The sequence below is a fragment of the Austrofundulus limnaeus genome, unplaced genomic scaffold, assembly GCF_001266775.1.
Source record: "Austrofundulus limnaeus strain Quisiro unplaced genomic scaffold, Austrofundulus_limnaeus-1.0 Scaffold13, whole genome shotgun sequence".
Lineage (NCBI taxonomy): Eukaryota > Metazoa > Chordata > Actinopteri > Cyprinodontiformes > Rivulidae > Austrofundulus > Austrofundulus limnaeus.
In genome coordinates this window covers 521527-534034 of record NW_013952415.1, presented here as the reverse complement: position 1 = coordinate 534034, position 12508 = coordinate 521527, and the positions used below count along the sequence as shown (strand labels likewise).

General features: G+C 37.9%; 1 protein-coding gene across 5 annotated transcripts in view; it reads left to right on the top strand.

Annotated features, from left to right (window-relative positions):
- ank1b (ankyrin 1, erythrocytic b) overlaps positions 1–12508 on the top strand; it is an 81440-nt gene that overhangs the window by 45789 nt on the left and 23143 nt on the right. For 4 of the 5 annotated variants that reach the window (XM_014002404.1, XM_014002406.1, XM_014002403.1 and 1 more), the window contains exons 18-34: positions 838–936; positions 1269–1367; positions 1480–1578; positions 2784–2876; positions 3024–3096; positions 3280–3300; positions 4936–5059; positions 5423–5486; positions 5647–5759; positions 5899–6123; positions 6433–6587; positions 7947–8158; positions 8913–9117; positions 9241–9337; positions 9450–9678; positions 10880–11008; positions 12233–12352. In XM_014002404.1, the coding sequence (XP_013857858.1) occupies positions 838–936; positions 1269–1367; positions 1480–1578; positions 2784–2876; positions 3024–3096; positions 3280–3300; positions 4936–5059; positions 5423–5486; positions 5647–5759; positions 5899–6123; positions 6433–6587; positions 7947–8158; positions 8913–9117; positions 9241–9337; positions 9450–9678; positions 10880–11008; positions 12233–12352 (2157 nt within the window). The remainder of the gene's footprint in view (positions 1–837; positions 937–1268; positions 1368–1479; positions 1579–2783; positions 2877–3023; positions 3097–3279; positions 3301–4935; positions 5060–5422; positions 5487–5646; positions 5760–5898; positions 6124–6432; positions 6588–7946; positions 8159–8912; positions 9118–9240; positions 9338–9449; positions 9679–10879; positions 11009–12232; positions 12353–12508) is intronic. The other variant, XM_014002405.1, reaches the window with a different exon arrangement.

The following is a 12508-nucleotide window of genomic DNA, read 5'->3' as shown; positions in this document are numbered from 1 at the left end:
AACTAATTTTATTATCTTTTTTTGTCTGTTAATGAATGAAGTTTTCTACAGTAAGACTTGTCCCACTTCACCAGACATTTTCGGGGTTTTGTTGGTTTTTTTTTCCTTTGTTTTGTTTCGTTTTGGTCTGAAATTTGATTTCTTTGTATGTATGGATCACTTGGGTTGTTACCAACATCTGGTGAAAATTTCATGTCATTAGCACCTCTAGTAATATATTTACTGAGAAAAATATTGACGTGTTCAATACTTAATTTACCCACTGTATGTATATCTGAAACATGCTTATTTCAATAACTACTAGAGTAGTTAATACAATCTGGAGAAATTTTGGTGAATAAAGGGAAAGAGATCCTATATTAAACTCCTTTTTGGCCTTACTCCACCTAACGACATTCTTTAAAATCTGATGGGATGAATTGGCTCTTTTGTCTAAAGTGATTTACACATCTGTCATGGCAGCTTTCATGTTAGTGAACACAGGCTGCCTATATCTTCCAAAGATTTTCACGCATTTTATAAAAAGGAGACTGAAAAACTACACTGCACATTATAAGAATGGCCTGGCTGCAGAAGAGGAGAGTACTTGTTCCTTAACTGCAAACTCACCTGTATATATTTTATTTACTGTTCTACGGCAAAACTTGAAAATGCAAAAACTGAAACTAACCAAAATTATGATGTTGTGAAATTAAGTTGATAAGATAAAGCTTAAATATTTGCATTGAAATGGGTGCTAAATCAAAGCTTTGTATATACACTTTTTTTAAAAAAAATTGTATTGTCTTAAAGACAGATTTATTATATGTTTCTTGAGATTTTTTTCCTGTCTTTCAGAACGGACTGACCCCTCTGCACCTTGTAGCTCAGGAGGGTCATGTGGGCATCGCCGACGCTTTGGTCAAACATGGAGCATCTGTTTACGCAGCTTCCCGGGTGTGTAACTACCTCCACAATACTGACAGAATTAGTTATCAATGGTTTGATAAGCTAAAAGATGTTTAAAGTACAGTACCCTAACCAGTAAAACAATAAACCGCAGCATCTTTTAATTTAGTCATTTTAAAGATGAAATGATTTCATTTCTTTGTTATTTACAGTCTCCATTTGCTGTATTGTGTTAAAAAAAACAATCATAAATCTTAAAATTAACGATACGTGAACTGTTTAAATGACGCTGTGTTTTTACGGTTGTGGTGAGTCATGTTCGTACGCTTTTTCACACACGATTAAAACAGTCAATCTATAGAGCCTCTATCCTCTTTCAGATGGGCTACACTCCTCTTCACGTGGCCTGCCACTATGGCAACATAAAGATGGTGAAGTTTCTTCTGCAGCAGCAGGCTCATGTGAATGCTAAGACGAGGGTAACATTTTTATTTATATATTTATYTATTTTTTCTTCATCTGAGCTGGAAACACTGCTCTCTTGCCTCTTCTTTTGTCTGACCATCCACCATCCACTTTTATCCCCTGCAGATGGGCTACACCCCCCTGCACCAGGCAGCTCAGCAGGGCCACACGGATATTGTCACCCTGCTGCTAAAACACGGAGCGCAGCCCAATGAAATTACTTCGGTGAGACGTTCACATCTGTCCTCATCAGCTGCATTGATGTAAAACATGAAGTGCAGATATTGAAAGCAGAAATCTGATGGGATGAATGCTTTTCTAATAACACTTGTTGCAGGTCTGTTTTAATGTATGTTAGTGCAGAGAAGCGCGTTGATGAAAATTCAAGCATTTCATTTCAGGCCAGGGTTTAAAATTAGGATATTTTTTTATAATAAGAAAGGATGCAGTTAAATCTGGGTCCGCCAAGTGTAAAAATGAAATGTTAAAAAATTAGTGTTAACATATTTTTCATAATTTAGCTCACTTTTTGAGTGTTAATAATTTTTAACCAACATTTTCTTGTTATTTAGCTCACTGTTCTTACATTTAGCTAATTTTTACTAAATGTTCAATTTAAATTTTTCAAAATAATTATAATATATCAAATCCTAAATCTAAATGTTTAAATCTAAATGTAAAAGTTGAACCTTAAATGTTGAAGTTCACGTTTAGGTATTTTGGAATAGAGCACAGACTTTGTCGTTGGTGCTCGGCTCGTGTTATGACATCATTATCCTGAGACAATAGTGCTCCAATGCAGCTAAAGCTTGCCTACCAGATATCAAATTTGCAGATGCATTCTGTGTTCAAAGCTGCACTTCAAACTGCTGGACCACAGGTACAACATGGTGATTTTTATGAACGCATTTTGAATTTAGATTTTGAATATTATCGTCAGCCGCATTAGCATCGGCTAGTGGTGGCTAGCGGCGGCCATTGTTGATGTTAGTCGCAGAATGATGACATCATGCTGCTTATCTGACGCTTCTGACACTGCTAAATATAAAATTTTAAATCTAAATTCAAAATGTGTTCAGAAAAACAATACGGAACCTGTGCTATAGCCGTTTAAAGTGCAGCTTTGAACACCGACTGCATCTGCAAGTTGTTGCCTTGTAGGGAAGCTTTAGCTGAACTGGAGCYATTGCTTTTGTCTCAGGATGATGACATCATAACACGAGCTGAGCACCAACAGCAAGGCTGTGTTCCATTCCAAGATACCTAAATGTGAACTTCAACATTGAACTAGTTTAAGATGACGCTCAGCTACTTCCACACCTAACTTTAGGTCCATAACTGTAAAGTTGACAGAGCTGTAGCTATTTGTGGAATGATTCTGTGAAACAGAAATACATTTTGAGTAAAGCTTATCTTATTCCCTTGCACAGAATGGGACGTCTCCTCTGGGCATTGCTAAGCGGCTCGGTTATATTTCTGTTATCGATGTGTTAAAGTTGGTTACTGAGGAGTCTGTGTCCGCTGTGAGTATTTCATTAATGCTTCAAAATAAAGCAACACTAAAATATTTAACATTTAGTCACATAACTTTTCCCACATTAATCCAGATTTCTTTTGTTTGTTTGTTTTTACTGTTCTTTTTTCTTTCCAACATTCCTATGGTCCTTCAGATGACCACAGAGAAACACCGGATGAGCTTCCCTGAGACGGTAGATGAGATTTTGGATGTTTCCGAAGATGAAGGTAGGCTTGTCTGTTTTGTTGAGATGAAAYTCTGCAAAACTTGGATTCACTTCATTTTCAGCTCTGAATCCCAATTTTGCTGGAAGTAAACTGCATGGAAAGCACACTGACATACCAAAAGTACAATGGTGCTTTACGGCAGATGACGTATAACCCCCGCTTTCTTTCCCGTTTACTTCGTAGGGGTTGCCCAGCTAACATTAGGTAGGACTCCAAGCCAATGGCTGGCGAACTTATGCCTTCATTACAGTCTCTCCCATCATCTCTGTGTGTCGCTAAATGTGTTTCTAATGGMTTTTTTTCTCTCTCAACTCCAGCTCTGTTTGCTCCTTTGTCTTCATCTTCTCTATTGTATCTTTGTTCCAACTTGTTCTGACTTTATTTTAACTTGTCATCAGCTCAAACTCACAGCATTTTTCTTTTCTTGTTAATAGAATCCAGTTCAGATTTGTTCTTGGTGCTATTCTTGGCCAAATTCCAATACTTCAGGATAGAAAACAAAAATGTCTGCCTTCCAATTTAGCGTCGCCGCTCTTCGTGCTTTCTACAACCGTACTGAGTCATTAGCTGATTAAACACATGCTGTGTGGCAGCTGTGATGCCCCTCTGACAAACAAGACTTGCTGTTCATGCAGCCATCCTTTGGCTTTAAATAATCACAAGCAAACCTCATTTTGTAACCTGTTTTGGTCGTTTTACTTAATTTATTTTATTTCCTTTTAATGCTCAGCATATCTGGGGTTTTTCCTGAACAGCTTGTACTGTTGGATGTTAAACCATAAGCTTTTTTTTTCAAAGTGTTTTCAATACGTTAGTTATAGTTGTTGTTTTGTCATCACTCCTGTTCAATAATTGAGATATTTTCTTTTACACAGAAACTACCATCAACACATACTATTTCATCTTTAATGAGCATGCTCATGCACCGGGTGCCTTGTAGTTTGCTGTTCATGCAGTGTCCTGAGCTCTGTTAAAACTCACTGTTTGACTCTTTTTTTTCTTCCACCCCTTTAGTTCCCATTGTCTCTGGATAATTAATGATAATATTTGCAGTTTTTTTAGTCTTTGTGGCCATTTTCTGAAAAGGACAAGTACTGATTACTGCTAACAATTAAATCATTTTCAAAAACTGAGCTAGAGAAAAGCTGTGTGAATGCTGAGCGCTGAATCATTGTTCTGAAGGTTTATGAAGTAGCTGAAAACATAAAACATTAGCTAAATGCAGTAAAAGAATAGCTACAAGCTAAAAGGAGCAGAAAGATAAAGGCTAGAATTAGCGAAAGGCTAACTAAATGTACAAGAATGGTGGCTGAAAGATATCTATAGCAAAAGCTAAATATTRGCTWAAAGTAACAAAASAGTAGCTAAAATCTTAGCTTAAGAAGAGTGTATAAAAGGATAGAAGTTGCTCGCAAAAAACAAGAACCATAAGTCATAGTTTCCATCTCCTGAATGAACTAAACATTTTCTCATGTCAAAATAGTCAAAATACCACAAAATAGGCAGAAGTTCTTGTAGTTAGAATGCAAAAYGTACATCTAAAGTTAAAAACAGAAAACAATGCTGAGTCAGCATTCACACAATTTATAAGAAGCTCAGTTTTAGAAATACTTGCATTCATAAAATAAATATTGCAACAAGCTGAAATGTCCCACACACAGTAAATTTTATTTGTAGATTTTTTTTTCCTGATTTGGAAAATTTAAGAGACGTGTTTCTTGTAAGTGTTAATCACACTCTCATAATTCCATCTTCTTCTCTCTGAACTGTTTCTGTTCTCTTTGCAACCTATTTGTTTCCCTGCCTTCCTCACTTCCTACCTTCGTAATTTTCCCACAGGAGACGAGCTGCTTGGGTTGGACGGAGCGCGCTACTTAAAACTTGACGACTTCAAGGACCAGGACGACGACTTTCTGTCCCCAAAGAAAACCCTCCGAGACTTTGATGGCGGCACGGGTACCACGTAAGTTAATTCRAACAAGCGGCTCAGGACAGTTGAAATACGAGCTATGGTTATAATACGGTATGTGCTTTGACTTGACGGTTTAAAAGGAAAAAATAAATTACAATGTTCCTTTTATCTCAAGTTTTAGGAAATTAATTTTAGTACCAAAAAAATGTCAACTATATATTTTCCACATCATTTTATGTAAAATCTTAGAATTCAAAGTAAATTTACTTAATTACCATTGTTAAATAATTAGCAAATGTGCAGCTGACTAAATAATTGACACAGCTATTATTCTTGCTCTAAATGCAATTGCATAAGACAGATATTTATTTAGTAGTAAGCCTCAAATTATGCAGTTTTTTTTTTCTGCCACAGGCCATATTCTCCAGCTATTCCTAGAATCCCCTGTGTGTCACCAGAGACTGTTCAGCTGGACCAGGTATTCATCTCATTGGTTGTTTTCTTTAACTCACTGGTCTTCTTTACCACTCATCATGCAGCGATGTGTACCATTCTACTTGATTATTGTTTTCATACATAATTATTTTACTGCTTCCTGATTCTTTACTGCCTTTTTTCCCCTCCTTCTCTGACTTCAGCACACCCCTGTCCCTTTGCCTAAAGAMTATGATGAGGACTCACTAATCCCGAGCAGTCCAGCTACTGAGACCTCAGACAATGTCAGCCCAGTGGCCAGTCCCATACACACAGGGTGAGGTCATCACKAAATCTGCTCTTTATAATCTATTCTTCACTGACAACACTGCTGTTCGCTGCTGGCAGACTCGTACAGCATTTTGATTTAAAATGACCGTCGGCACATTTGAGTCCAATCACTGTGTGACACTCAGGTTCCTGGTGAGTTTCATGGTGGACGCACGAGGAGGTTCCATGCGAGGAAGCAGACATCACGGCCTGCGGGTGATCATCCCCCCTCGGACCTGCGCTGCCCCGACACGGATCACCTGTCGCCTTGTAAAACCGCAGAAACTGACCACGCCTCCTCCGCTGGTGGAGGGGGAGGGTCTGGCTAGCAGGATCATCTCCCTGGGACCCTCCAGTATGCAATTTCTTGGGTGAGTCAACCTTGTTTTATTATTTTTTTATCGGCGTTCTAGACCAGAGGTTTTCAACTCTGTTCTTCAATCCTGCATGTTTCCCTTCTTTAGTATACCTGACAGACATTAATGAGGGATTGACAGGCTAAAGCTAATAACATTTTTGAGTAATTTAAATATTGGAATCAGCTGTGCCAAAGCAGGGAAACAGCTAAAACATGCGGGACAGAGGATCACCAGGATCAGGGTTGAAGACCTGTGCTTTAGACAACATGCAGAACTTTTACACAAGCATTTTTTTTTGTTTGTTTCTTTGCTTCTGCACAGGCCTGTGATAGTAGAAATCCCACACTTTGCCTCGTTGGCCCGCGGGGACCGAGAGCTTGTAGTCCTCCGCAGTGAAAACGGCTCGGTGTGGAAGGAACATCGCAACCGCTACGGCGATGAAGTGCTAGAAACTATTTTGAACGGCATGGACGAAGGTTAGTCCTCAAAATAATTTTACAGATTACACCTAAGATAAAAAAATAAAAAACAAAAAAATCTTTAAAAGAAAGCCGTCTCAGTACAGTAACATGTAAATGGTGAAAGTCTTCTGTGGCTGTTGGTTGTAAACAGAGGTGTGTAGTACCATATTTATGTGCGTATAGTACAAGAGATTTAACCCCAAAAATCATCCACAAAGGAGGGGGTAGTATTATGCATATTTATATAAAGTAGATGGTATCAATACCATCTGTAAAGTCAGRGAGGTGAAATTTCTGGGTGTCATCATTGATGACAAGCTGACATGGAGACCTCACACGCATTATTTGAGAACAAAAGTATCTAAATCTATTGGAGTACTGTATAAAGTCAGGGAATCATTTAATGACAAAGCTCTGCTTTTGTTGTATAATGCAATAATTGTTTCACATTTAATTTACTGTATTGAAGTCTGGGGTAAAGCTTGCAAAACAATTACAAATCCGATTTTTGTTTTGCAGAAYAGAGCCYTAAGAATTATCGCGAGAAAATATTACAACCATTCATCAAATACATTATTTTGCAAACTGAAAATTTTGAAATTCTGTGATTTGGTTGACTATAATATTTTACTGTTTATGTACAAGGCTCACAGAAGCATACTACCTTACAACATTCATGTAAACTTTGTTAAGAGAGACAGTTGTTATTCTCTTAAGGGGATGAAAATGTTTGTGAAGCCATATATACTTGCTTAAGAGAAAGATGCACTTTAATCCAGGGTACAGGATTGTGGAACAGTCTGGAGGATAATCTTAAAAATGCCAGTTTTCTGAAGGTATATGAAAAAGTAAAATGTGAAGCTTTATGGAATGCTGTTTGAGTTGATGCTTTTATTTTTTATTTAGTTTTGTTTTGTAAATTATATTTTGTTTGAATACATTCTGGGGTTAAAAGGGGCAGAAAAATGTACTTTAATCCAGGGTACAGGATTGTGGAACAGTCTGGAGGATAATCTTAAAAATGCCAGTTTTCTGAAGGTATATGGAAAAGTAAAATGTGAAGCTTTATGGAATGCTGTTTGAGTTGATGTTTTTATTTTTTATTTAGTTTTGTTTTGTAAATTATGTTTTGTTTGAATATATTCTGGGGTTAAAAGGGGCAGACAAAAGATTTATTCTTCTTCTGCTACGTTTCGTTTTATTTTTTGATTTGTGTATTTTCTTTATTTTTTTATTGTATATAGTTATTTTTTTAATGAAATGAATATTTTTTTGAATTTGAATATTTTTAATTACTTTATGTATCTATGATTAAAACAAAACCTTCCGCTTGCTTGTGTTTCTGTGTCTGTGTGTTCTTCAWCATCATCCCAGAACTGGAGAGTCAAGAGGAGCTGGAGAAGAAGAGAATCCGTCGAATCATCTCCACTGACTTCCCCCTCTACTTCGCTGTCGTCTCCCGCATTCAGCAGGAGAGTGATCTGATCGGTCCAGAGGGCGGCCGGCTCAGTAGTAAATTGGTGCCCCGTGTGGAGGCCATCTTCCCTGAGACCGCTGTCACTAAGAGAGTCAGGCTGGGGCTGCAGGTAATGCAACGAGTTGACATTACAGTAGAAATACAAGATGATGGGACAGGAAGACTGGGAGAAAAATGTGCAAATGATGCTTAACAGATGGAGAGAATGATGTTTACATATATAAATATTCTTATTTTTAATGCACATTTGGTTGTGTCACTTTAAGACTGAACTGACTCCATCAGTGACATTAAGACAAAAAGAAAGTTTTATTTTCTATAAAAAAAAGTTTGAAAAAGTTTTAATTCTGTAATATTTAGAAGAATAAAAGAAACATAACCTGACACATATGGAACACAGTGTACGGGACTTTTTTCCCCTTTTTCAGGTGGGGTAATTTCAGAGTACCCTTTTTACGTTGTCTGACTGAAATATATATATTTTTTTGTGTATGTGTGTTAAAGAACTGCATGTGTCTGAGTTTTGCTTTGCCTTTTCCCTGATTTGTTTCCCTTCAGCCATCTGTCACTCCTCAATTTCCTGATTTAAGTTGCGAGCCACTGACTGAGCTGATGTACTGGTCTGAGTTGGGTCAAGTGTAAAAAAAAAATAATAATAATTTGTTGCATGCGTGAGTATGTCTGTGAGTTTTACATTTTTTTGCACATTTATTTCTTTTTCTATTTGTGTTAATTCCATGCTTACCATTTTGGCTTGTTATTCTGTGTTTGTCTTGAGTTTAATTTTCATCATCATTTAAAAAAAACAGTAATTTTGGCATTTTAATAAAATTTTATCCCACTGCTTTAAAAAAAAACTTCAGGCACAACCAATCCCAGATGAACTGTTGACGAAGCAGCTGGGCAACCAGGCGACCTTCAGTCCGGTGGTTACCATTGAACCTCGCAGACGCAAATTTCACCGTCCGATCGGACTCCGCATTCCTTTACCACCATCATGGAGGGAAAGTCTACGGGATGCAGGCGAGGGGGATACCACCAGCTTGCGCCTCCTCTGCAGCGTCATAGGTACTATAAGACTATTTATGATTAATAAAAAAATCTGTTTTGCATCATCTTGAATCTTCAAACGTGTTAAAAATTTTAGAGTGGATTATACAAATATAACCCATTATGCTTGTTGTGACTAAGGTGGAACAGCACCAGCTCAGTGGGAGGACATCACTGGAACCACCAAGCTGATGTACGCCAATAGCTGTGCCAATTTCACCACCAATGTTTCTGCAAGGTAATCAAGACAAATTTATTACCAGTCTTTCTTTTTGTTAGTCTTTTTTTGTGTACATATCTATCATTTCCACCAGTATGACCTTCCTCCATTCCTCTCCTTTCTTCTCCAGATTCTGGCTGGCAGATTGTCCYCGTACAGCGGAGGCAGTGACCTTTGCCAACTTGCTGTACAAGGAGCTGATGTCGGTTCCATACATGGCCAAGTTTGTCATTTTTGCAAAGATGAATGAGGCGCGTGAAGGGCGGTTACGCTGTTACTGCATGACGGACGACAAGATGGACAAAACYTTGGAGCTGCATGAAAACTTCTCCGAAGTGGCACGAAGTCGGGATATTGAGGTCAGCACAAAGGAACATTATRGCAGTCATGGAAAGTGAAGATTTCATGAATAACATTCATTTTCATTTTTTTTAAATAGATGCTTTTAAAGCTTTACTTCAAAGGGGTGTGTTATGCAAAATCAACCATTTTGAGTAGGATGTAGCCTGGTCCTTGCCTTCCTACGAAGTTCCACTCAATTCTAGTTTCCCTTCGCTGCTCCGTCTAGGATTTCTCCCATAGAAAAGGATTTCTTCAGTAGAATTTTACCTGGGCCAATCAGTGAACAGCAGGAGGGGTTTTGAACAATGTCGATTTTCTGRGCAGTGTCTGCTTGTAGTTTAATGGCAYTGGAGGAAGTGAATGAAGCCTGTCCGTGTTGATAAGGCTTTCAAACTAAATTAAATTAGTCTCACAAAGCCTGCAGGACTTATTTACAGCCAMCTCGTTTGGCTCTGTACTTCTTTTCTCCGAGTAGGGGATGGTTGTTCACAGCGWGCATGCAATTTCTGGTTAGCTTCTTAGCTTAGCCTCCTTCACACTGGRGTACATGCGTTGCGGCCAACCGTTTTTAGCGATTGGGTAAATCAGATCCAATCTTCTTAAACTTCAACAGAGTCCACGCCTCCAGGAAGCAATCGCTTCTCAATGGCCAAGAGTCCAGACCCTCTGTACGAAGCAAAGTGGAGAACAACAGGCTGGGTTTTACCAGGCTAAGTAGAGCGCTGTGTGAATGGGTAAATGAGGGCACAGATTATAGCGTGAAGCACTTTGAGTATCCTGGTTGGATAGAAAGGCGCTATACAAGTACAGACCATTTACCATTTACTTTTCAGATTAAAAAATGCCTTTATCAAGGTATTTTTGGACACCAAGGAGACTGCCTTTTTTAAAAGATTTCTTAGGATGACATGGTTCATCAAAAATGGTTCGACTTTCCTCCTACGTAAGGTTGTGATGACGTGCTGAAGTAGGAGTGTTGGAATTGGTAGGAGATTCCTAAAGAGACAGAGGCCAATTTCAAGGTGTTTAGAATGGATGCAATGTTTTMRWTTTTTTTTTTTTTTTTTTTTTTTTTTGTGATATGTACAGCCTTTTTAAAAACAACTGAAGGCAACATAGTTACTGTTCTTGATTGTGGTAGAGTTAAACTACCGGTATGTTCCTTGAAAATACATAATACCAAGATCATTCATTTTAACATTTGAACATTTTCCACAGCTTATGGAAGGCATGCCTCTGCACTTAGAGTGTTCTGGGAACCTGGTGCCCATCCGAAAGGCCACTCAGCAGCCTCGTAGCTTCAGCTTCCAGGCCTTCAGAGACAACAGACTGCCTGTTTCTGTTAAGGTCTGTCTCTACCTGACTGTTCATGTACCTTCATCTCTCTGTCTGTAACCATATAAACACACAGTGTTTTTGGGCCTTGTTTAGTTTTATCACATGAAAGATCCTCTTTCCATATAGTCTGTTACCCTCCAGAACACATTCTGATCACCTGAACATCCTGTTCATAATGTGATTTTTTTTTTACTGATTTATGTGCGTTTTTACTTTTTACTGTCACATTCTGATAAGAACAAAAACTTGACACCATAACAACACCACATACAAAAAAAGTGTTTTTTGCCTGACATACTTGAATGAGATTTATAAGGTTAATATTGCCTCATCAGTTAAAAAAAAGTTTTTATTCATAAAGAAAATCTAAAGTATACAGTATATATATAAAGATTTGTTTTCGTTGTGGCTCTAAATATTTTCCTTAAATTTCAACAAATCAATTAAATACATCAGATAAAGAATGCTAGATGAGTAGAAATTAACAATTTGATTTGTGGGCATTTGGAGTAAAATAAAGATATTGTCTTTGTGTCCAAATATTCTTGGTCCTGCTTCCTTACATTTTGTAGAAAGTGTATGAGAAATTCATGTAAATGTAAAATGTTCGTAAACTCTGTGGCCTTTTCTTCCCCYTCCTGTGACCATATCAGTGTGTTTTTAATGTGTTAAATGTGTTTTTTTTWGTTCCACCAATGTGTGTCCTCGTTTCCTTCACTAGAACTTAAAGTACTGTTTAGTATCAGCTACTTTTAATTCTGCACCAATCAGCTTACCTGTTTAGCTGCAGAGTCTCTTGGGTAATTGTTTGCACATCCCGTGTCTCCCTCACTTTCTTTGCTTGCCTTCCTATCTTGCGGCCTTCCTGTCTGTATGTGTCTGTCTCACTGTCTTTCTTTCTTTCTCTCATTGTCACTCTGTAACTGTCTGGTCTGACAGACGTCCAGGTAAAATGTGCAGGTAAATCTCTCTCTCTCTTGCCTGCCTGTGGACTGCTTCCATCCCAGTTTCCCCTCTTGCTTCTGGTCCAATGATTCTACGCGACATACTGGAGACAATATGAAGGAAACTAATARCTGTTTTGGTCTTTTTCCTCCCCTTTTTTTGTTTTTCTGCCCCACTCTTCTGTTCATTCTGTCCTTTTCTACATTCTTCTCTGCTCATTCCTCCATTTTTGTCTTTTCTGCCATTCAATACTTTTCCCTCCACCTTGGATCATCTTATCAATGCTAGATCAGAGACAGCAACAAAGAAGCAACTGGTTTTTTGTCTTTCCTGAGGAAAAGCACAAAGTATGAGGACGCACAGCATGTATTGTGTAATCTTAACATAACCATGCCACCTTGTGTCAAGGTAAGGATTTGCATTTTTTTAAATGGGTTTCAAGCTAGTTCATGCCTCAGTTATGGAATGAGTTATTGGACTTTTTCAAAAAAACATATTTTAAAGGGGCAATGTCATGTAAAATCAACTTTTTTGAGTTTTATATCATGTTATAATGTTATACTC